This window comes from Delphinus delphis, chromosome 13 (genome assembly GCF_949987515.2).
Source record: "Delphinus delphis chromosome 13, mDelDel1.2, whole genome shotgun sequence".
Classification (NCBI taxonomy): domain Eukaryota; kingdom Metazoa; phylum Chordata; class Mammalia; order Artiodactyla; family Delphinidae; genus Delphinus; species Delphinus delphis.
In genome coordinates this window covers 2,059,726-2,084,785 of record NC_082695.1, presented here as the reverse complement: position 1 = coordinate 2,084,785, position 25,060 = coordinate 2,059,726, and the positions used below count along the sequence as shown (strand labels likewise).

Here is a 25,060-nt window from a genome sequence, read left to right as displayed (position 1 = left end):
TCGAGGCCCCCAGCGAGGAGCCGCGTCCCCGCCAGTATGGTGGCTGGCCCACTCAGAGGGGCCTAATGGACATCGAGGGGCGGACACCCCACGGCCACCGTCCCGGATGTCGGTGTCTCTCCGGATTTGCCCTCAGCCCCCTCCTCTGGTCCCGCTGAACCGGCCCGCTGGGCGCCCCTCCCGGGACACTCCAGCGACTCCACGAAGCCGTAAGCCCACCGTTTGCCCTGCCACGGGCCTCCAGGGGTGCACGTTAAAGACGCCTCTGCGGGGGAGCACCGGATTTGCTTCCCTGCCCCCAGCCCACCGGCCTGTGCGCCCCTCGCGCACGGGGACCTAGCGGGGTCGACTCAGGGCCACGTCTGCCGCAGGTCTGGAGCCCACGAGGGCCAGGCGAGGAGGGCGTGGCACACGCTTCGCTCATTTGCTCACAAGCGCCCCACGGAGGCCGTCTACTCCGGGGAACACGGAGGTGGAGAGGGAGAGCGAGGAAGCAGCGACCCAGCCCCGGGCGCCAAGCGGGGCGCACGTGAGCCAACAGGGCTGCCACGTGGGAAGGTGAGCCCGCGGGCCGGATCCCCAAGCTAAGTCTTGGAATTTCTGAAAAGAAACTAGGAGTCCAGATCGCTGAACTTGCCCTCTAGGCCTTCTCCCCGGGAGCCATGGTGACCTTTGGTTTCTCTGCTAACGCGGCGCAGGAAGTACCATCCCAGAAGCGTCATGGGGGAGGGGAGGGGAAGGGAAGCAGATGCGCTTCGCCGGCCCAGCTCGTGGGGAAGCATGGGGAGCGGGTCAGGCTGGACCGCGGGCAGCTTGGGACCTTCCTCCAACAAGAAAGGTCACGGTGAATCCTGCTGGACGGCGGCCCAGGGCGGGGAGGAGGGGGGCCGGTGGGGGGTGTAGGAGCTGCAGCCGTGCGGGGTTTGCACAGGCATCTGCAGGTTCTCCAGCGACAGCGTCTCCGGGGCCCTGCGGGAGGCCTCTGCGGGGAGCTCGTCAGGCAGCCTGGTCTATGCAAGCGGGCACTGAGCGGGTAGTCAGATCTGGGAGTTGCCTTCCGTCCACCATTCAAAATGCGTGGCTCTGTGTTCCCAGAGGAAGGCCGGGGTCGGGCGGGGTTTTTCTCTCCGAGGCCTTTTTCACGTGAAAACCCCACAGCGGCCCGACCAGCTCTCCAGCCCTTTGTGTGTCTCCCGCGCTGGGCTGGGAGCAGCTGGAGGTCGGAGGTCATGTCCATCCTCATACCCCAGCCTGGCGGAGGGCCTGGCGCACAGGGGCGACCAGCTCGTGCCGAGTGAACAGATGCTCAGCTGGAACGGGCAGCGGCAGCAGCAGGACGGCTCCTGGTGCGTCCCGGGGCCTGGAGCGCGATCTTGGTCAAGGTGACCCCGCGTCAAACCCTTGGCTGACGGCTACGCCAGAGGCGGAAGCAGAGGATGCCGGGGCCCCGGGTGGGAGGTGTCTGAGAAGGGGCTGGTGTGTGGACGCCGCTGTCCTCCAGGAGGGAGGACCCTCCTCTGACCTCCTCTGACAGCCCCTCTCCCTGGCCCTCCTGCGGTCCAGCAGCGTCCACCGCGGTTGAGAATCTTTGCGCGACTCGCTCCCAGTCTCCAGTCTGCCTCGGAGGCGGACTCGCGCCCTCCCAGGCCCTGCCCGTCTGCGGATGGCCACGGAAGCCAGGGCGTTGGCAGGGTGGGAATCTTCTTTGTTCTATTCTTTCCGATTCAGTTCTTGATGCAGAGGTGGGTGCCCCTGGGGGTGCCCAGTGGATTCTCCCAGACTCCTTCACCCAGAATTTGGGGAAAGAGGAGGGACAGGAGACCCCGAGCGCAGACTCAACAGTGAGCGAAGCCCGTGCGAACCTGTGGACTCTGCTTGCAGGACCAGGTGCTGCCTCTGGAGCCGGCCTCGTGGCCTGGCAAAGGGACAGGGATGGGGCGGCTGTGGGGACGGCGGGGAGGGGCCTGGTGCCCCGGCACTGACCTTGAGGGCACTGCGGGCCGCGCCGCCGGGCCGCCTCCGGGCCGCGTCCTCCAGCTGCATCTCCGAGCACAGTTCTTCCTCGTCTTCCTCCATGATGTCCGAGAGGTCGGACCCCCGGCTGCTCTCTGTGTGGTACTCGTCTCCATGGCAACAGTGTGGCTGGGCAGGAGAAGGGGATGCAGATGGAGGGGCAGCTCCAGCACGCGGGAGTACCCGGGGCCCCTCCTGGCTGGCCTCCCCTGCTCTGCCCACTTCTGAGCTCAGAGTCGTGTCTCGGTGTCTGGGTGAGGTGCTCACCCCAGAGGTGAGGGAAACACAGTCCCCAAGCCTGCGGCAAGCTGGGATGGCAGACAGAGGACCAGCCCAGGCCTCCCAACTCTAAATCCAGACGGGCCCAGGCAGAGACCCCTTGGGCTCTTGGCAGGACAGAATGCCAGGGGGCTCACAAGACACACAGGAAAACATCGCTTTTCTGGGTACCGTCAGCCTCTCCAACTTAGTGGCTGGACAAAGGCTCAAGCGACAGGTCGTAAACTCAGGTGGCAGCATGACTCGAGGCCCCCCGTGAGCGTGCAGGTTGCATCTAGGGGCAGGGAGCAGAGAGTGCTGGGTGGCAGGGGTGCAAATGCACCATTAAGGGCGCCTAAGAGTTTTAAGAAAACCATGCAGTCTGAAATTCACACACGTGCACACACTGGGTTGTCAAAGAACAGCCCGGTCCGGGCGGGGTGGGACCCCCCACTGTGTGGTGTGCCCACTCTGTGCCCAGTTTGGTCACTGACACCAGAGAAGGCCCGCTGCTGGGGGTGCTTCGGGAGGAGTCTGGGGACAGCGGAAAAGGGTCAACAGAAAAGCAAGGAAAAGTAGCTTGCTAACATGTAAACTGAACCACCAGCAGCCCTGATGGGGTCTGGGGATTTGGGGGCTGGTCCAATTCAGCGGTCCCGTCCCCACCCTCGAAGCAAGCGCCCATTATTCAGCGTCTCGAGTATTTGCAGCAACTCAAACTGCACACCCTACGAGCTCAGACTTATGAGCCCCAAACATGCATAAAGCTGTTTTGTTTCTGCTGGATGGTGTCCATTAAGAGCAATTTCTTTATTCTCCTGGTGGGCAACCAGACAAGTGCCTTTAATAGCATCTCGAGACATGCTTATTAAAAATACCCCAGTTTCAATCACTCCTCTAGATAAAGACATGTCAGCACCTGAGTGGCACTAAGTTCCTGGCCCGCTGATGGGAAGGCAGCGTGAGTGCCCAGGCTGGGGGTCCCGACCCAGCTGAGCCCTCAGAGAAGTGGCCCAGATGCTCTCAGCCTGGGAAGTCTGTGTGTCAGCATTTGAGCTGCTCCAGCCCTAATTCTTTCTATCAGGCACTGCAGAGAAGACGTAAAGGTGAACTGATTTTAAATGAATAAACGAAGATCAGGTTGGTTTGAAAGAGGTCTCCCCAAGGCAAATGGGAAGGAACTCTCCTCGAGAACACAATCTCACTGGATTCAAACCCAATGATGAGTTAGTAATAAACCCGTGGGATGGAAGGAGGTGTCTGCTGTTTGCCAAATACATCATGGATAAGCCATTCATAGGACTCCTATTCCTCTCTTCTGCCCAGTGAGATGTCACGGGGAGTCTTGATGGAGCTTCTGGAAAAGATTTTTCTACCAGTTAAAAGAGATGTGCCTGAGAAGAAAGCCCCCCTCCTTTTTCCCTTCCCTCCCTCCCTCCCTCCCTTCATTCCTTCCTTCCTTCCTTCCTTCTTGGGGTGCTGTCATATGAAAGTGTGACGACTGGCGCAATGGCAGCCACCTTGTAACCATGAGAGAAAGGCTAAAAGAATGGAAGATTCAGAACCTAGAGCCAGGACACCACTGAGCAGCTGAATCAACCTTGCAGCCTCCTACCTGAGACTTCCTGCGATGTGGGAGAATGAAATCTCTTTGTTATCTTAGTCATTATTAGTTGGGCATTCTATTTCTTGTGTTTAAATGAATGCAGATAGACTTACTTTAATCTTTTAGATAAAGAACCTGATGGTTGGAGAAGCTGAGTCACTTGCCTCCTACTAGCAGTGACAGAGCCAGGAAATGAGTCCAAGTCTGTGAGATTCCAAGGCCTCTTCCTGGCTAGGTTGTACACTGCCTTGCTGCAGAGCTGTGTGTTGAGGGGGCTGGAGGGTCTGACATCTGAGGGGTCTTCAAGCTCTGACACCTCAAGATCTCAGGACTCTCCAGGCCCCACTCTTCCTGTTGCCCAGACTTAGGTCTTGACACCATTAAAGAACATTTCCATTAGAATACGCATAATCAGAAATTGGAGACCAAACCCACATTGGATGGATTTGTCACTCGTGAGCCCGGTCTGGGACAAGAAGCCCTGACATTTTTGTCCCTCCAAGGGTGGGATGCTGACCGTTTAATTTCTGAATCTCCCATGATGCTTAGCACTTAGCAGACGCTCATCACACATCTGCCTGATGAACGAAAGTAAAGAAACGAACGGTAGGTTTTGCCTAAACTGAGACCAGGCGGTTACCTGGAGACTCACCTGAAACACAGAATCAGCCCATGAACGGATACTCATACAGGGCAGTCAGGGAGGGCAAAAACCTCACATTCTGACTTTTGAAACTGTCCCCCGTGAGGTCACAAATACGCAGGCACTGTGCAATCTAAACTTTCCAATGGACTGTGGCTGCTGTCACCCGGGCCTTGGGGCCATGCACCCAGGAGCTGCACTCACCGGCTTGCCTAGCTCCGAGCCTTTCAGAAACTCGTCCACCGACGCGCCCCTCCTCTTGGCGTCGGGGGACTCGTAGCTGTCTTCCTCGTCCGAGTTTGCGTACTGCCCACTGCTCCTGTCCAGGAAGACGCTCCTTTTCTCTAGCTTGGAAGAGAAGAGGGGAGGTGTCAGGGCAGAGGCCGCCTGGCCCTGGGGATGGGCACAGGGGCAGGCGGCTTCCAGGCCCGACAGGGCTCCATCCTTTCCTCTGCCTCCTCGGAGCCACTGTGTGAAGGGACTTGGGGTGAGTGACCCGCACAGGCTGGCGGGCGTTTTCTGATGCTGCCCTGGGTGCCCGCCGCCCCTCCCATGCCCACCAGAACTAGCTCCTGCCTTTGCAGGAGGTAACGCGTGGGTGCTGAGGAAAGGCTCCTCTCCCTCTGTTTGCCACCCTGGCCCGGCTGTTTACGTGACCAGTTAACCTTTTCTTGAATATGGAAGCTCAGAGGTTTGCTTTCTCTCCACACCTTCTAAAAGGGGAAGGCAGGCCGGGGGGAGGTGGGGAGGTGGCGACTGTCCCAGGCATTCCTGGGCCCAGCCTCTGGCTCCAGCCTGCTCTCGGGGGTCCTGTCTGGGAGCTCAGGGTGGTGGGATGCGTGGCTGCTACCTGAGAGGGCGGGGGGGGGGGCGGTGTGCAGAGCTCCCCGCCCCCCAGCCCCTTCCTACACCAAAGCACCTGGGCTTCTGCTTTGCGGGAAATCAGGGCGGAGTGCCAGGGTGCCCGTAATAAAGGTGCACATTCTGAGGCATTTCCTTTAGTCAAGGGTACAAACTGCTGTGTAACTATTAACAAATCGGGAGATTCCACAGAAAGCCTGGATTTCCAGCTTCTCAACAGGCACTGAAGTGCTGTCACGGTACCTCTTACCCCTCCCGGTTGCCTGGCCGTGGCCCGCCCACCTCAGCTCTGACCTCTAGGGGTCTGGCCTCTCCTCAAGTTCCTGACCCGGCCTCCAGCCCGGAGGGGGCCTGGCCCGGGCCCGGGGATGCCCAGGAGGTGAGGGTCTCCCGGCACCGACATGGATGTCTCCACCTGCATCTCAGAGAAGGCACTGCCAGGGGCTGCCGTCCAGGAGAGACCCCCATGGGCTGGCTGGGCGGAGCTGAGAAGACCACTGACCACCACTGTCCCCTCTGCCAGGGCCCTGACCTTGGGCTTGCAGCAGACAAGCTGGGCGCCCTGGTAGACAAGCGCACCCAAGGGAGAAAGATGGGGGTTTGGCCCAGGCAGGGAGGGGCCCGCGGCCTAGCCCAGGTCCACACCCTCCTCTCCGGCATCACTTCACGGCTGCTTCTTACAATGTCTCGGCTCATTGCACATTTCCTCTGGGCAGTGGCCACACGGTCATGCGAGTACTCATCCCCACGGTCCAGGCGATTTCTAGCAATGGGCATGCAAATATACTGATGTGCGTGCATTTCTACGCGTAGGTATCTATGTATACATACGTGTATATAAACGTGTGCGTGCATGTATGTACACGCACGCACATGTCTATCCGTGTGTACACACACGCACAGGCACATGGCCACATGCGCAAACACACACACACAGCTAGAAGTCTGAAGTGAGCCAGCCAGGAGGTGACCCTCGTTTAGGAAGATGTGCCCCAAGCCCACTCCCAGGCGGCACCTCTCAGATCCCCGGACACAGGCCAGAGCCTGGTTAGCGGGCTGTTAGCTCGTCTGCTAAGCCAGGCTGGTGGATAACCCTTTCCTCTGGTTATCTGGGTCTGTATCTACGCAATGGAAACACACGTTGATTCCGACAGGCTCAGGCCTGGAATGCCCTGGAATGCAGCCCTAGGGGAAAACTGGCGGATGAACACGGCATCCTTCTCCCCACGTCAACGCCGCCACTCTGGGTGCTGAGAGTTCGGGGCGCGTCTCCCCGCCGACTCGGGGTGCCGTGGAAGGTCCCATCCCCGCTGGGCTGCAGGGACGGACCGCACGGCACGGGCAGCGGTACCGGCGAGGAAACGCCCAGCCTTACCCTGCTGCTCTCGGCCACCCTCTGCGCGGCTTCCCGGGCCATGGCCTTGGCGACGGAGGTGGAGACCGGGGCGCCCTGCGGCTGCGGAAGGATGCGGCTGGGCGAGGGCGACCGCCGCCCCGGGCCCGAGCCCTGCAGGCCGGGCGGCTCCAGCAGGTGCCCGTGGGCCGGAGCAGGCGCCCGGCCGAGCTCCCAGGCCTCATGCGCCGCGGCGTGCGGACCCAGGTGTTCATCTTTGGTATCGGGGGCTCCAGCATTTGCTAATGGCTTCGGTGTGGGAGCAGTTCTCAGGTGGGGGGCAGGAGGCACCAGGAGGTCGGGGGGGATGGCAGCGGTGGCAGAGTCTACGGACTCGCCCTGGGCGGAGAGGGTCCGCACGGTCACACCCTTGGCTTCGAGGCTCCGCAGCCGCACCAGCTCCACGGCCGTGCTGTCCGCCGTGGGAGAGATGATCTCAGCCACCTGCGCGCAGAGAGCGGGGTCAGGGGTCAGGGGTCAGGGGTCGCCCGGGCGCCTCTCCAGCAGCCAGGGCCCTGGGCCCCGCCTACATCCCCCTCAAACCACACCCCCCGGCCCGGAAACCTCGCTAGGCGGCAGCCCCGCCTCCCGCCCGCCGCTGGAGGCCTGCGGGCGCCGCTGAGCACACCCTCTTCTTCCGCGTCCACAGCCAATCCGGGAGCAGCCGCGGGGGCGTAGAGCAATCAGAATGCCGGGCGTGTCACTGCCAAAGCGTGGCCCCGGGGCAGTGCCGGCGGAGGCCAAAACGGGCTTCCGGCCGTGGGGGACACGTGACTGCGGCCCCTCTGGGCCCTGCCTGCGGGGCTTCTGCGGGGAGCTGGGAGGAGAGAGGGCCGTGCAGCGGCCGCTCTCTGGGGGCGAGCTGGGACACCGCCCCGCGTCTGATGCAGCAGCCCTGGCCCTGGGGCTGCGGGGAACACGGTGGGCAGTGGAGAGCAGGCAGAAGCTTGCTCCAGCCCCGCCTCCCAAGGGCAGCCGTGTCTGTCTCCTGTGCCCGGACCGGCTGGGGCTTGAGATTGCGGGCTCCCCCACAGCGGGCATTAACACTTCCCTGCAGCGTTTCCGGGGCATTTGGACTACCGTCTCGCCAAGAATCGTTTTGGTGGAATCTACTGAGTGGGCCCTGATATCGTGGGGCTCGAAAGATGTGAATTTTTGGTACCCAGGGGAGAACAAGAAAGGTCCGGGGCAGGACAGGTAGTCACTGCGGGAGGAGAGCAGAGAGCACTCTGGGCAGGAGGACAGCGCAAAAAGGATGGAATTCTCCGTGTCCTGCAGCCGAGCCCGGGATGGCGGCGCAGGGGGTGCTTAAGTAGCTGCTGGTGGGTCTTGGGGGCTGAGGAGAGAGGGAGAGTCGCGCGTCACTGAGCGGAGAGTGCTGGGGTCTCTGGGGCGAGCACTGCCCCCGCAAGGACTCACCCTCTGTCCTTTGGCATACACGCCGTAGCCGGTGACGTTGGCTCCATTGGACAGCCCCGTGGCCGTCAGCGCGGGCGGCTTCCAGGAGACCTGGACAGTGGCTGGGGTGGCCGCGGCCTGGACGGCAATGTCCTGGGGAGGGGCGGGAGGACCTGGGGGACAGAGCAGATGGGCTTTCAGGACGCGGCCCTCTGGCAGAAGAGCTGCTACCACGCACGGCTGGGGGCGCCCGGAAACGAGATCTTCTGTCAAAGCCTCCAGGGGTCGCGGGCAGAACATGAAGCGTGAAAGCAGGGCAGGAGAGTGAGAAGGTGGCAGCTACCGGACACGCGCGGTGCCCTCCTGGAACCCCGCTCACGGGTGCCCCGTCCCCAGGGGAGCCCGTGACCCGGGCCAGGCCAGCCGGCCACGAGGACCCAGCGTTTGGCAGAGGAAAGAAATCCCTGCCGCCTCTCCATCCTCTCCCGCGCCCCTCCTCCCTCCCTCTGTCCCTCCGTCTCTCTCTTCATCAGACTTGGGGGCAGTGAGCTGGACCGCACATCCCCCATCTCACCGCCTTGCGGGACAGGACAGAACCGGAAGCTGGAGAGAGACGGTTCTGATGAAGCCACCCGGCCCTGGACACCGGCTCTGCACACACACTGCCCGGCTGACCAGCTGGGCCGCTTCCTTTGCCCCCGAACCGTTTGAATCGCGCTCACCATGGAAGTCTTGAGTAGCTACTTCAACCAACAAGGAGGCCAGGGTCATGTCGCTGGTCCTTCCAGGTGGCCCTTGGGGACAGCAGGACCACCTGTCTGCCCTGTAACCCACAGGCAGCTCCTTTCCCCCCGGGTCTGTCTGGTGCAAAACCCCCATAACTAGCGTTCTATTTGGAAAGGAACGTGTAGCTTTCCGGAGGAAGGTATGCGCTTCATCCTCCAAGACGCGGCTCCGGCCCGTGGATTTCTGGGGGGGGGGGGGGGGGGCGGGGGCAGTGGCTGTTTGCTGAGGATTTTCTCTGTGCAGCTCATTCTGCTACTCACTTTGGACTCTTTACATCACTTGATCCGCACAACAGTCCTGTGAATTCAGCGCATCCTTGTTTTGCAAATGAGGAAGGTAAGGTTCGAGGGAAGCTGCTGGGCTATTGTGTGTTGGAAGCGCCGGCGGCGTGCAGCTCAGTGCAGCTCATGAGAAGGGCTGATGCAAGCCACCCTCAACACACTGCAATATGGGGCTTCTGAACTTCCCTACAACCGGCTTCAGAAGTTAAATTCTACCGGGACGGTCCATTCAAACATGACAGATGGGTTATTCTTCTTAAGGGCGAAGGTCAAGAACTGAAACTGGCTTGGGAGTTTGCTGGGTGCCCACTTCTACCACAAGACCAATGACAGCGGAGGGCCGGGGTTTTGTGGGTGCGGAAGACTTGTGTAGCTGTGACCTGCCAGCTCCAGCCCATCCCTCCAGTGGCTGAGAGGTGAGGGGGTCGCACTGACGTCCATCACGTGGGGACACCTGGTCCAGCCACGTGCCCGATGACGCGCTCACGCTGAACGAGGTTCAGGGGCTGCCCTCCCCACGCCTCTCACTTGTGACATTTCCACAGTCCAAATCCTCCTCTGCCTGGACAGGCAAAGGCACTAGTCTGCTGTGGACTGCATGTTTGCGTCCCCCCAAATTCGTATCTTGCAATCCTAACCCCCAAGGGGATGGTGCTTGGAAGAGGGGCCCGTGGGAGGTGGTCAGGTCGTGAGGGGGGAGCCCCCATGAGCGGGATTCGTGCCCTTATCAACAAGGCTCCAGAGAGCTCCCTCACCCCGTCCTCCAGGTGAGGACACAGTGTCTTCACCGTCTAGGAGGCAGGAAGTGGGCCTCGCCAGACACTGGGTCTGCCCACGCCTTATCTCGGACCTCCAGGAGCTCCAGGACTGTGAGAAATAAGCGCGTGTTGTTCATAGGCCACTCAGTTTACGGCATTTCGTTACATCAGCCGAGCTGACTAAGACAGCCAGGAATTGGGCGTGAACCCATGGGAACAGGCCCCCCCTGGGCTCAGCATCTTCTCCTGGTCCCTCTCCATCTCGACCTGAGCTTCTCCACAAAGACTCTCCCGGCTGTCCCAACGTATGTGCTCTTGCCTCTCCTCGGAGGCCCTGGGGTCTCTGGGTTTGGTGTCTCTGGTTTCTTCACCCCCCAGCACTGACCACAAGACTTCCCACCAGGAACCAATGAAAAGCTCAAGTCCTCACTCGCCCAATATCCACGATCTGACATCCCGATAGGCAGGCAGGAAACCCAGCATCACCTTACAAGATGAATGAACTGACCCTTCATAAATGAGTTCCTACTCAGACCTGCTTCCTCCTCGAAGTAGTGTCTGTCCCGCCTGCCCCTGACCTTGCTGCTTTGTAGGTCAGACTCTAGTTGATGATGGAGTTCAAAAAGACGGGAGAGCACCATGGAATTAAAAGCAAATCCAGTTAGCCGGAGATGGAAGGCTTTCGGCAGTTGGTAGAAATGATCCTGGAGAACCACTGGATTGTTTGTCAACCTGCTGACAAATGAGGTTGGGCAGAGCTGGGTTAATCAATCACAGAAGACAAATCCGAGGAGAGTGACAGGCATTCTGAGGGAATTCTGTGAACATCACAGGACTAAAATAAGCCCTCGAGGTATCAGAATATGCCCTCACACATCTTTGCAGACACAACCTTTGCTCCAGGAAGGCTGCTCTTCCCCAGGTGTTCGGGCTCCCATCCTGCGCACAGCTGCCTTCCTCGGAAGGGCTGCCCTGTACGCGAGCCCCAGGCGAGATCAGCATGACGGAACCTCGTGGAGACGGCGGTGACAGCTGCCCCGTGGATAAATCAGAGGATGTCCATCTCAACCCATGTCTTTACAGTTTCCTGGGAGAGAGTGGGGGGGGGGGATGGGAGAGGGGTGCATTCCTCCTCCTGTTACAGCTGGGAGTGCAGGGAAGGAAGCCAAGATAGCGTCTGCAATGGAACTTCACGTCTTCGCAGATTCACCCGCATGTGTGAGATATATCCGCGTATGTGTATGTATAGCAAAAGCAGACACGAGAAGGGAGAACAATTCTGCGAGCGCTGTGGGCACCCCCTCCAGGTTCCTCTCTGTGAGCGCACGGCCAGGAGTGGGTGACACGGGGGAGACGGAACCCTCCAATGGCCCAGGGTGCTCTCATTTCCTCCGGTTTTCTGTAGGACGAGCCTCTTACAGACGCAAGCGTTAAATATTTCCGACAACACGGCCCCTGAACAGAATCCAAGCTTTCTCTTTCCCTCTCACACACACAGAGGCGTGCGTGGGTGTATTCCGTGGTCCCCGGCTGATGGAAGGATGCTCCGGGACGGCGCCGGCTGTCGGCAGCGGCTCCCCTTCCGCTCCCCCCGCCCCTCCCCTTGCACAGGGCAACATCCCGGCATCCCCTCCCTTGGGGACTACCTCCTCCCCGACCCCCCACCCCGGGAGGACAGCTCACCTGCCGGCAGCGTGGAGAACTCCACGAAGGCCTCCTTCCTCTCCCTCTGCTCCAGGGGCAGTTGCCAGGGCACCTGGTGGGGCTTGGCCAGGACCTTCACTTTGTAAGCCGCGTTGGGCCTGAGGTTGCAGAACTGGTACTTGTAGCTGGTGGCCCGGACGACGTCCAGCTCCTGCTCGTTGAGGAAGATGACATGGCTGTAGTTGCTGTTGGTGGGCATCCAGGAGAGCTGGGCGGAGACCTGCGTGATGTTGTCCACACGCAGGTGGGATGGTGCCACCACCACGTCCTTGCCCACCAGCAGCGTGCAGCGCAGCCCGTCCGAGCTGCCCCGGCTGGTGGCGCACTGCACGGAGATGCGGTAGGTGCAGGCTGCTGTGTCCAGCTTCTCCACCAGGGCCTTGGTCCTGCCACCCAGCGCCAGGCTCAGGCGCGTCTCTGCGTCCACCAGCACATTGTAGGTGCCCACAGTCCCCCAGCCCGGGGGCACCGCCGGGGGCTCCCAGCCCACAATGACACTTTTGGCAAGTTGTTTGATAAGGGTGATTTTCCGAGGGTAAGGCACGGTGTCTTCTCCGATGTCATCGATGTTCATGTCCAGCGTCCCCGCCCCGTGGTCGGAGGGGCCAGAGTCCGTGTGCGTCGGGGAGTGGAGGTCCAGGATGCGCTCCCCGTCCGAGCCGACGCCGGCATGGTTGATGAAGTTCTGATCCTGGTCTTTCCCCAGAGTGCTTGCCAGTCGAGACTCGTCCTGGACAAAATCCACGAAGTTGGAGGGCACCAGGCCCCTCTGCCCGTCCAGGAGCTCGCCTGTGGGGTACGAGGACAGGGTTACCGCCCAACTGTCCCATGGGGGCCCGAGGGCCTGCAGTGGAGTCTGCGCCTCCCCACAAGGGGACTGCTGTACGGAAAGCAGCAGGGTCACAGTGGATTCCTCAGCCCTTTACAGGAATCACTCCAGCATCACCTCTTCGGGACCCCCGCCCCTGCGTCAGCACCCCGCAACCTGCCATCTGCCACCCCACCAGTGAGGCTGGCTTCCCCCCTAGCGCCCAGCACACCACGGCCAGCCACCCGCGTATGTGTGTCAACGCCCCCCTTCCAACGGGGACGAAGCTCTGGGAGGACAGGGACTCTGTTCCCTGCTAGACCTACAGGCACACCTGGCACAGAGTAGGTGCTCAGTAAGAGTGTGTCAGAAGGACAAACAACATGCAAACTGCGTGGGTTTGGAGGCTAAAAAAATTACACACCTTACTCTGATTCTTGATTAGGCGATCACACAAACAGGAATTAAAAGGTGAATTTCCTCCCCCCGCCCCTTGCAGAGCAATGTGTCTGTCTTGGCGAAATTCCCGACATGTGTCCGTTTGGTGAGAAACGATCAGTTTGGTCCCAGAACCACCTGGAGGCTGAGTGGCCCGAAGAACGCCACCAAACTAGCTCTCGTGGCTGCGGGCAGTCACAGCGGGGACCACTTTTTATTTCATGAAATAGATCTCGTGGCTGCGGGCAGTCACGGCGGGGACCACTTTTTATTTCATGAAATAGATCTCGTGGCTGCGGGCAGTCCCGGCGGGGACCACTTTATTTCATGAAATAGATCTCGTGGCTGCGGGCAGTCACGGCGGGGACCGCTTTTTATTTCATGAAATAGCTCTCGTGGCTGCGGGCAGTCACGGCGGGGACCACTTTATTTCATGAAATAGCTCTCGTGGCTGCGGGCAGTCACGGCGGGGACCGTTTTTTATTTCATGAAATGGTCTAATTTCTTCGCGTTCTCTTTACTCGTGGGGCTCGGAAGCTGCTGAGAGCAGAGCCGTGGAAAACTGAGAAGCGCTCAGAGGAGCTTCAGAGATGACACCGTTTGGGTGATCTCGCGACACCAGCGGGAAAGGGCTGTTTCCCCTGGTGCGTCGCAGAAAGGGCTTGACTGGGGGTCCGGGGACCCGGGAGGCTGGGCAGCGTGGAACGAAGGGTGGGGTCTGCTCCCAGTAGACACACGCACACGTCAAGGGACGTGCGACGGGCCCGGGCGACAGGGATGCTGACCACTGAGTCAGTCCCGAGTCTCCCAGGATCAGTGAGGATCTGTTTCTGCTCCTGTCCCCAGGGGCCGGGTCTTGAGACGTCAGTCTTTGCCTCGAGGATGCTCGGAAAACAGCGTCATTTGACACAGGGAACGCCGAGAAGGAGGAGGGTGGGAGTGACAGCAAGTCCTGTGTACCAGGCCGCGTCCTCAGACCCCACGTCTGCTTCCTCATTTATCGCCACAGCCGCCCCTTAAGGTGGCCACCGCGGCCGTCTGCATAGCGAGGGGAGGTGAGCTTGCCACTGTCACGTGGACAACGGAACGCTGAGCTCTGCCGCCTGCCTTCCATCCGGCCTCTGGAAAGTCTATGTGAGCACAGTGCCTGGCGCAAATACTCTAGAGAACTCCAACAAGGGTTACCTGGCAGCCGCCTTGGGCACACAGTTCTCCCCTGGTGCGCACGTGGGTGACGGCAATGTGGATTTGTGTTAAGAGTTCCAGCAGCTTCGCCACCAGTTGTGGTGAAATTTCTCGGGAGGCCCACCCACAGCTGTGCCACTGTTTTTCCAGTAACTAATGGAAACCAAGAATTTCAATGACCCCAGGCTCTGGCACCTTCAGAAAAACAGCCCAGGCTGGGCTGCCGCTCACCGACCTCAGCGGAGGCCACCTGATCTCGGAGCCCATCAACCCCAGGACAAGAGTCAAGAGTGTGGCCATCAGCTCCAGGGAAACTCCAGGAGGTCACGCTAGTTTAGCAAGAAACAATTTTTTTCTGCTCAGAGGGACAGGAGGAAACCGAGACCCTTCTGTTAGGGCAATGGGAGAGTTTAGGGAACCGAGGAATCTGGATTTATGAAGCTCCTGGGGATGTCCCATGTTCATCCTCTAGCTACAAAAGTGACCAAGGTTATGAGTTTTGGGCAGAGGAATTCCCATTTCCTGATCTCACACTGCGCAAGGTGCAGGAAGTGGTCAGGCAGGACACGGGGCTGGACCACCCTAGGTTAACAACAGAGGCTGAAGGTCAATGGGATCGCTGTGAACCAGACGAGGTCCCCTGAAAGGGTCCCCGGCCCTGCCTCGGAGAAGGTGCTGGGCTGCAAGAGAGGCGGGGAGGAGAGACCCTCATCTGTCAGCCCCACGTATCTGCGGGAGCTCCTGGGAAGCTCTGTGAACGTGAACATGAGAAGGTATCCACCCCGTGTCAGAGGGCTGCTTGGGGCTAAAAATAGGAAACCCCACTCAATCAGACAAAAGGGGAACAAACACCTCGTAACTCCCGAGGGCAGGAGGGTCAGAGCAGAGGCTGGGGTGGCCGGGAGTGATGGGCGGCCCGGCCCTGGCCTGGCCTGTGTGCGCCACCTGCCCACCACGCTCTCACTGACCTTCATAGAAGCCATCCTCGTCCATGTCTCCATAGACGTAGAGGTACTTCCCCGCCGTGAGGGGCAGCTCAGCCTCTGGGTTCTCATTTGGCCCGTCAAAGGGGTTGTAACTAGAGAGAGAGAGAAAACCCATTCAGTGATGCTCTGGATGGAGACCGACCCCAGCCCGTCCCTTGCAGAGCTCGGGGCCTCCTCCCTGCTGTCGCCAGGACGTTTTAGACCCACGCGATGGTTCGGTGCTCGTGGATGGTCAATGCACTGAAAACTCAGGCCATCGGCAGCTCAACTCACACAGATTCCATGCTCAATGGTAGTTCTGGAAGCCAGCTCTACACTGAGTCCTTTGTATCAGATGACATTTAAATGACTCCAAATTATATTTTTAAATAAATTTCCAAATCAGCAAGCAAATAAAAAAGTAATTAATCCTATCATTGTTCAATATATATTATTGATCACAGGTAGAATCATATGACGTATATGCTTCAGTCACCTGCTTACTTTTTACACTTTGCAATATGACATGATTATGTTTCCCCTCATGAAATATTCTATCATATCCTTTTTGATGGCTGTATAATACTCCACTGAAGAGATTAACATACTTTATTTAACCAATTCCTTATGTTGGGCATTGATATTTCTTCAAACTTTTGGCTGATATAATCAGTGCTGCCTCCAATATCTTTATCAACATATGTTGCACACCTGCCCACTTTCTTCCTAAAGATAAGTCCCTAGGTGGTATATTTGTTTGGTCAAAGACCTGCACGTCTTAGGGGCTTAGGTGTGTGCAGCCAGAATGTCCTAAAAATGGACGTACGTTTTATCTTCCCCTCCCCACTAGGACTGTAAAATGCCCGCTTCTCAAATCCTCCAAATATTGGAATTAACATTTTTTTTAAAGTCATGTCCAACTTGCAGATAAAACATGTGAGATGAATTTTTGATTTTCTAGTTAAAGGGTCAATTAATTTAAAATAACAGGAAAGGACTCAACAAGAAAATCCAAATGACATCAGTGATCGTGGGAGATGATCACGTAAACAAAAAGAACAAAGGGTGTCACTCAGTGTCCTGTCACACAAAGGGTGAAGCCGCTGCAGCTCCCCTGGGGGCCAGCAGCCCCGTGAGGTACCAGCACTTTCCTCTGTGTGTTTTATCTGATCCCCACCGACGCTCAGTGAGGAGAGCAGAGATGATATTATTTCCATTCCCAATTCTCACGGCCAGCTGAAGTGCAGTGACTTGTCCAAAGCCACACGCTCATTAAGAGGTGTGGGTGGGAGCAGAACGAAGGTCTCCTGTCCCTCACCCTGCGTGGGTTTAACCACACCGCGTCGCCCTGTCCCTCGGGGTCCAGAGGTCCAGGGACGCCATCCAGCGCCCTGAGGGTTTTACTGAGTCAGTGACTGCTGGGGCATCTGCATCGGGATGGAAAGCCAAGCAGACGGATGTACGATGTGAAAGCCCAGCGGCTGGAGTGAAGCCAAACGTGGTTTCTGGCAGAGGGAATGGCACGTGCAAAGGCCAGGAGGATGGGAGCGGGGTCCCCTCAGCTGCTGGAGAAGGACGGGTGAGGGTGGGAGCGCTGGGGGCCGTGGGTCGGAGGGGCCACATCAGTGTGGATTTAACCTCCAGAGCTAATAGCCATCGGGAAGGAGGCGTCACCTACGGAGTGACGTGATCGCATTTGCGTTTTGCAGAGGGGTCCCTCTGATGCCGTGTGGATGGGGTCTAGCTGGGCAGGGAGTGTCCTTAGAGGAGATGGAAGGGGGGGCTGCCTGGGTATGAGGGCAGGGGTGCAGGGTCCCGGCGGACTCGAAGCTTTCTGGCCTCATGAGGTGCAGATGTGTGTGCAATTACTGGGCAGGGGCTGGCGGGAGCGGGGCTGGATGCGGGGAGACGGGAGGCCCAGGGTCCAGTTCCAGGCGCCTTACACTGCCTAGGCTCAGAGAGGCTGTGGCTGCAGGTGGAGCCTGGAGTGGTCCACGTGCAGAAGAGGTTGCCCAAGCGGGGAGGATGGAGCAGGAAGACAGGGGACGGGGCCCAGGCTTCAGGAGGCCGCACATCACTCTCAGGAAGAGAAGTCTCAGCTGGTGGGAAAGAGGGTGGAAGAGGCCAGCATGGGGAGGGGACCGTGGGCACCAAGGGGAACTGTGCACCGACGACAGGGTCCACATCCATTGGGGGTTGATGGATAAAATGCAGTCTCCCCGGGCTTCCCTGGTGGCGCAGTGGTTGAGAGTCCGCCTGCCGATGCAGGGGACGCGGGTTCGTGCCCCGGTCCGGGAGGATCCCACGTGCCGCGCAGCGGCTGGGCCCGTGAGCCATGGCCGCTGAGCCTGCGCGTCTGGAGCCTGTGCTCCGCAACGGGAGAGGCCACAACAGTGAGAGGCCCGCGTACCGCAAAACAAACAAACAAACAAACAAAAAATGCCATCTCCCCGAAGTCCGCTGTGATCCGGGTATAGAAGGGGACAGAGCTACAGCGGGTGAGCCTTGATGACACAATGCTAAGATGGGAAGGAAATGTCCAGAACGGGGAACCCACAGCGACTGAAAGGTTAGTGGTTATTTGCGGTGGGGATGGAGCGGATGGGCTGACACCTGAAAGGGACGGGGGTCTTGGTGAGCGGACAGGAATGTTCTCAACTTGACAGTGGCAAGGATGGCACGTACTGTGCGTTGCATCTAGAGACCGTCATACAGGGTGAAGTAAGCCAGAAAGAGGAAAACAAATACGGTGTCATATCGCTTATAGGCGGAATCTAGAAAAACGGTCCAGATGAACTTATTGGCAAAGCAGAGAGTCACAGACGTAGAGAACAAACTGACGTTGACCAAGGGGGTCGGGGGGTGGGACGAACTGGGAGATTGGGATGGACACAGACACACTACGTAAAACAGAGAACTAACAAGGAGCTACTGCAGAGCACGGGGAACTCTGCTCAGTACTCTGTAATGGTCTAATGGGAGAAGATTCTAAAAAAGAGTGGGTACATGTATATGTACAACAGATGCACTTCGCTGGGCAGCAGAAACTAACACAGCATCGCAAATCAACTGTACCCCAATTTAGAAAAATGGGGGGACTGTAAGGTATGTGACCGACCCCTCAATAAAGCTGTTTAAAAGGAAGGGTGCGGGAGGCCTGCATCGGGTGCCTGCAGAACTTCTGGAAAGGGGCCCCCTGGAGCCTCAGCGGGGCTCGTCCTGCTGCTGGGGGAGGGGACTCCGGGCTGAAGAGGGGGCAAGAGATGGGGAAGCAAGGCCGCTCCACGGGCGGCTGCACGAGCAGAGGTGGGAGGAGGGGACGGGGCCACGGGGAGCAGGGCTTCTCCTGTTTCGAGTTTGGGGAAACTTCGAAGCAGGGTGCTGAGTAAGGACAGTGTTTAGCTCTGGGGGGGAACACCCCCAAACTCCCCTTACCTTCGAGCCACTCCTCCAGGGATCCGCAGGGTGTTTGGGGAACTCAGATCCGCGCGACTCTGTCTGGGACTATTGTCTGCGCTGCTCACCATGTGGTTTGATGTGGCTGGGCGTCAGGTGGAAAACACCCAGAGCGCCAGCAGAGGATGGAGGTGGGGCTCACCGAGCGCCCTGGCTGCGGCCCGCGGTGTCGGCTATACACCGGCTGACCGCCCAGGCTTTCCCTCTGCCTGCTTTCACGCTGGCTGTGGATCCAGCCTCTGGGTGCCCCCACTCTTGGGCACCTTCCCCAGAATAAGGTCTCGTCTCCCCAGGAGAGCGGAGGGAGGGCGTGCCCAGGGAGCAAGGGGCCACCGCAGTCTCGAGGGACCAGGCTCATCGCTGGGAAGGGCCCAGCTGGCAAGGGAGACAAACCTGGAAGGCAGATCGGCGTCCCGGCCGCGGCCCCAACTGGCCGGCCCGGAGGGCTCTGCCTGAACAGCTGTGCCAGCCCAGCTCCACACACACAGAGGCGGAACCGCCCTCCCAAGAGACATGGGGCGGGCTCAGCCCTCCTTCCTGGGCCCCAGGACTGGCGTCCTCAACGCTCTCTCCAGCGATGTGGCGATGTCCCCATGGACCCTACGAAGGATGCGGGCGGGGGCATGGGGGGGGCCCTCCTCAGGGGCCGGCTGGCATCCTCATCCATGACGCCCCAGCCCAGGGCGGCTACTCCACGGGCTTCCATTATCTGGACGTCAGAAGTGGGTTTGCATTGGTGAAATTAGTGGATCAGCGGAAAATAATCCACGGACAGGCAGCATAGTTATTAGAAACGGTTCTCACTGGAGAAGGCACACGGCACTGAAGGTGCGCAGACGGGCTCAAAGGAAGCTCACCCCACCTCCTCCACGCGGACAGATTCTAAGGAGCTAGTGAGGGAGGCATCCACCCTCGGTGACGGCTCCTGAGGTCTGATTCCTCAACAGCTCCGTGCACAGTCCAGTCCCCTCACGGGGGACTCTGGTTGCCCGTCGCCCACTAAGAGGGCAGTGGCGTCTGCCCCCAGAACACTGCCCTTCCTGCCCGGCCAACCCAGGAGGCAAAGGGTCACTGGAGCATCTGGAAACACAAGAGCCCAGGTCCTCACTGAGCATAAAATACAGGAGGTCTGACTGTTTTATGTCTGCTTTTGGTGACTATTGATTCATCCGTGTCTGCACACCCGGCAGACTCTGGGCATTATAACGCCTGTCGCATTATAACCAGGCAGGGAAGTTGCAGGGAGGCGGCTACCTTCATCCATCTCAGGGTTTTCAGTGGTAACACAAAGAATCTGCGGGCCGTGCGTGAGCAGCCCGGCTCACGGTGGTGGACACAGACACCCAGGTCCTCCAACGGGAGCTCAGCTCTGCAGCTGTAACAGCTACGTGACGTGGCCCAGGCACCGGGCGGACAGGGACGAGGCCGGAAAGGCACCGAGCAGGGGGCTCTGGGCAAGGGGGCCCCTCTTTGAGTTTCAGCTTGCCGCCTGTCGTGGGGTGAACTGTGTCCCCCCAAAGAGACGTTCAGGTCCTGGCCCCCGTGGAGGTGAGCTTATTTGGAAATAGGGTCTTTGCAGGTGGGATCACGTTAAGATGAGGTCATACTGGAGTAGGGCGGGCCCTAATCCAGGGACAGGGGTCCTTATAAAAAGAAGAGGGAACACACAGAGACCCACAGAGAAGAAGGGCACGTGAAGACGGAAGCAGAGATTGGAGCGGCGAGTCTACAGCTGAGGGACGTCAGGGATGCTGACAGTCAGAAGCTGGTCGTCCCCACACCCTGATTTCCCACTTCGGCCTTCCAGAACCGGGAGAGCACAGGTTTTTGCTGCTTTTAAGCCACCCAGTTGGTGACAGTTTTGAATGGCAGCCCTGGGAAACTAACACGCTATCCAAACGCTTGCTATCAGAACAGACAAACCCTTGCCACCCTCCAAAGCCCGGATGAACTGGCCGCTTTCTCTCGGCACCTGGGAAGGGTCCCCTCAGCTCACGGAGCGTTCCCACCCCCATCACCCCACTGCCCAGAGGCTGCCCGTGCTTCCGGATCTCAGAGGATGTAGAGAGGACCGTCGCTCTTACCTATAGCGGGCGACACACAAGTGGACCTTCCCCGAGTATCTCTGCTTGGCGGTACTGGAATTCCATTCATTATCCATCTATTGGAGACACAATGGACGTGCAGGTCACTGAAGCTCTAGGCGTCACATTTCATGCCGGAAGCACGCAGGAGATCCCTTCCACGGTCCCCCTGGGCTTTTCAGCCTCAGATGGTGGGACCCCCGTGAGATGCGGCCACACCCGGGTTCTTGGTCTTGGGTGTGACCCAGAGATGGGGGCGGGGTCCTTCCCTTCGGGCTTCTTGGTCACACAGAGGACAGTTATAAAGAACTTGTCTCCCCCAATACTGTATGATATCACTTCTATGTGGAGTCTAAAAAATAATACAAATGAAGGTATGTGCACCACAGAAACAGACTCACTGACATAGACGACAATTTTGTGGTGACCAGAATGGGGGAAGCGTTAGGAGTATGGGATCAGCAGATACAAGCTACTCTCTATAAAACAGATCAGCAACAGGGAACTACAGCCACTGCCTTGTCATAACTTACAATGGAGTATAATCTGCAAAAATACCGAATCACTATGCTGACACTGACACAGTACTGTAAGTCAACTATACTTCAATCAAAATTGATGAATTAATTAAAAGCTACTTTTAAAAAGACCTCATCTTCCCACACCCAGATTGGACTCAAGGTAAGGACCATCCCCCAACATAATTTAAGGCCTGAGATGTCACTGCCCCAGACCCTGCCAGGCTCCTCGGAGGACACATCTAGGTAATGCTTTGTGCCCTCAGCCCTCAAGGGCTCCGTGCAGGGAGGGGAGCACGCGTGGATGGTGCCCGGTGCCCCCGGGAATCCTGATCAGGAAAAGGGACACGGGGGCTGCTTCCTCCCGATACCCCCCCACCCCGCCCCGCTCCTCTCTGCTGCCCGAGTCTGCCGGGCACCGGGATGCTGCCTATAGGGGTTTCCTTACACCGGCTACAACTGTCTTGGGGTCGGGGAAGGGAGGAAAGGGCACCAGGGGAGGGTGGGAGTGACCATGAACCCCGCCCACCCCGGGAGAAGAAGGCCGGGTCCCTCCTGACACTCCCGCACCGGGGAGAGGGCTCTCCTGGGGGTCACAGGACGGCACTCCCCGTCTCAGGGCCTTCAGTGGTTCCCCCTGAACTTGGACCAAAAGTCGAGAGCTTCCCTGAGGCCTCAAGCCCCCTCCCCAGCTCCCAGCTCCTCTCCAGCCCCAGCGGGCTTCCCCTGGGCTCCTTCTCACAGATAAACAGACCACGAGTGGCCAAGAAGGGCCGCCCTGTCCTTCACCCCGTCCCTCCGGGTCACCGGCTTGTTGGGTTCATGACATTCGCTGTTACCCGACTTTTAGGTGTTGACTTACTTATGGTCATTCAGCCCATGAGAGCAGGGACTCCCCCCACCCCCATCTGTAAAACTGGGGCCACACGTCCTGGCACATAGTAGGTGCTCAATGAACGGGGGTGAAGGCAAGAAAAAGGGGGGCTGGGGAGAGAGGGGAGGGCCGCCAACACCCACAGCGCGCATCACGCGCTGGGGCAGCTGCCTCAGCCAGCACAGGACTCACGTCGGCTTCAAATCTGCATCTTGGGCCACCAGGTCTCGACAGAAAGGGGGGCTTGATGGACAGAGGTTCTGGCTTGTCACCTGGGAGCGGGAGGGGCCGGATAGATTCACCGATCACAGTGCGGCTTCCAGCAGAGCTCTCCTGACCTGTACACCAACATCGGAGCAATTTGAGAGAAGACACGAAGGAAATAATCAAAGTGCACTGGTCACTTGCCTTCCCTGTGGGTCTTTCCCTGTCTTTGGCATCAGTCCTGGACTTTTATTTTGGGACCCACCCATCTCCCACTCTTAATCTACACCCCCGGCTCTGGGCTGTCCATCCGGCAGAGTCCACGCCTGGCTACACCAATTGTTTGGTGGAGGTGGTGGTGTTGCACATGAGATGGGAAGGTCCAATCAGAGAGAACTTCGTGGGAGTCATGGGCAAAGAGGCTCTCTTTTTCTCTGGCTTAAAATGGAGAGGAGATGAGACTCAGTGATACTGCAGCCACATTGCCACCAGGAGGAGGAAAGTCCATCTGAGAATGGAGACTGCTCATAGAAGGAGGAGCTGAGACGGAGAGGGAGGAACTGGACCCCAGTGGCATGGCTGGAGCCCCTGAATCCAGCTGTACCTGAGGCTAAACCCAGGCTCTTCACCTACTCTATGGGATAAACAAATTCCTTTTTGCTCGCACCAGTTTAGGCCGGCTTTGCTGTCACTTATGACTGAAAGAGACCTGATTTATACACAAAGTGGCCAAATGGTCAGGTTTATGGCTAAAAATTATTCTTGAGACTCACTAGGACCAGAGCAGATCTGCCCACCCTGTCCTCATGGGGCTGCTGAGCCCCAGCCCAGTGACATGTGGCAGGGCGGGGAGAACTGAGCACCTTGACCAGTGCTGGCCCGGACTGTCGGGTTAAATCAGGCATGTTTCCTTAGGACCGGATGTGAATTACAGAAGCAACCATTTCCCTTCCCCACGTTCTCACTGCCTGGTGGCCTGCGGATGCTCCTTTCTGGCTCTGTCTAGTCTCTGGCTGGCTGTGGCTCTCCCATCACAGGGACAGCTCCACTGAGGAAGACGACGCGCTGAGCCCAAATCAGGAAAAACATACAGGGTGAGAAGTGCTCCCGCAAAGGCTGTGTAGAAGTCACCCCCAGAGAACCCCCACTCCCCTAGCTGATTAAGAGAACTGAGAACCTTGGGGGACCATCACTGCAACAAAGAATTGATGCTGCAGTGGACCCAGGGTCCCTGCTAGGAGGCCACATCTCAGAGCGCAGCGGCCTGGCTCTGGTCACTGCCCAGGACCCCTAATGACCACAGCAGCCAGTGCTTGGCATAGAGCAGGTGCAAAGTCAATATCTACTGAATTAATTGACTCCCTCTGAAAGCCGGCGGAGGGCGTGGCCTGGCTGCAGGGTGCTTCAGTGCTGCAGGGGAGGTGTTTCACCCCGACACAGGACTCGCCCAGGCCAACGAACTGTGAGTGGAAGAGACGTGTCCTGCTTTGGGGCAGAAGCCTTTTTGAGCCAGTGTCTCATTTGTTATGCTTCCTTTCCCTTGCGATGGAACATTCCAGATGGGAAAGGCTCAGCATTCCCCAGTGAAGAGAGTGTGGAACCCACTCCCTGAGCCAACCTGAGATGGATGTGCAGTGTGATCGAGAACAAGACTTGTTCTCTTTCAAGCCCCTGGGATTTGGGGATGTTTGTTACTGCAGCTGAACCTAGCCCATCTTGACTGATACACTGCTGCCGGGAATAGCAGGGGGTGACACCACCAGCAAAGGTGAAATGAGTATAGTAGAGTCATCTCATATTCACATTTTAACTTAAACAAATCCAGTTGTCTAGACAAAAATATTTTGTTGCATGGGGCATTTTACCTGCCCTTCTGCTCTCTGAGTGGATGTGAGATTAGAGACAAAATCATGCAGTGCCCTCAGCGGCACACCCCTTCATGCTCCGCGTGTTTCAAGATATGCCTTTTCTGGAAAATATGGCCACTAAGGTCAAATCAATGACTTTATCCAGTGTTTCACCAAAACCCAGCTCCAATACTGGAAGGAAACTGGCTGTGTAGGGGCAGCCCTGGGAGATGACATGCCCCCTTCCTAGGAGATTTCTGGGGATGATTCTGTCCCTGTGTGATTTCTGCCTTGCTGGTTGCAGATGTGACTACTGCACAGAAGGCGAGTCCCTTAGGGACTCACGGTCAAGCGGTCCTTGTCTTCCTCAACCTTGGGCGGACCCAGCCTCAGGCAGGAGGCCCCCAGGGGATGCACGGCACACCTGCCGGGTCCTGCTCTGACCCTGCACTGGCCCTGCTTGCTCCTCTGCCCGCCCCACCCTCCCCTCCTGCGTAAGGAGGGGAGGCCAGCCCAGCGGCGAGTTCCCTGTCACTCTCACCCTTAAAGAGGCCCCTGCCATCTGCCGTCAAGGAATGGCTTTGAGAGGGGCTTCAGGCCTACCAGGCACTCCTCCCACGGCCAAGCGATGCTAGCACAGCAAGGATGCGGCGAGGAGGAGGCCAAGCCTGTCTGGCTTTGCCAGCAGGGGGCCCCCGTGGGCGAGGTAGCGCTTATCAAATGAGCTGGTCTGTTATCACGATGGCTCTTCCACGGGGCTGAACGGAAGCCTCGGTGCAAACGTATTCTTCTGCCGGGATCGGAGACAGCGTCCTGTTTGGGTTTTGTTGGTTTTGTTCTCAGCATCCATCTTCCTCCGTCGTGAATTAGATCCTTTTTTCCAGATCATCGCAACACCGACTGAACCAGGTCACTCACTGCTCTCCTCCCCACCCCCACTGACCCACGAGCTCGCCCTGGACTAACACATTCTCACGCTG

At 58.4% G+C, this 25,060-nt stretch overlaps 1 protein-coding gene across 1 annotated transcript in view; it reads right to left on the bottom strand.

The window, feature by feature from the left end:
- Positions 1 to 25,060, bottom strand: part of RIMBP2 (RIMS binding protein 2) — a 238,106-nt gene that overhangs the window by 27,782 nt on the left and 185,264 nt on the right. The window contains exons 7-14 of the mRNA XM_060029334.1: positions 22,222 to 22,367; positions 20,638 to 20,714; positions 15,101 to 15,210; positions 11,681 to 12,490; positions 8,194 to 8,345; positions 6,757 to 7,218; positions 4,725 to 4,868; positions 1,984 to 2,142 (exon numbers count right to left, since the gene is read on the bottom strand). Coding sequence (XP_059885317.1) covers positions 1,984 to 2,142; positions 4,725 to 4,868; positions 6,757 to 7,218; positions 8,194 to 8,345; positions 11,681 to 12,490; positions 15,101 to 15,210; positions 20,638 to 20,714; positions 22,222 to 22,367 — 2,060 coding nt within the window. The remainder of the gene's footprint in view (positions 1 to 1,983; positions 2,143 to 4,724; positions 4,869 to 6,756; positions 7,219 to 8,193; positions 8,346 to 11,680; positions 12,491 to 15,100; positions 15,211 to 20,637; positions 20,715 to 22,221; positions 22,368 to 25,060) is intronic.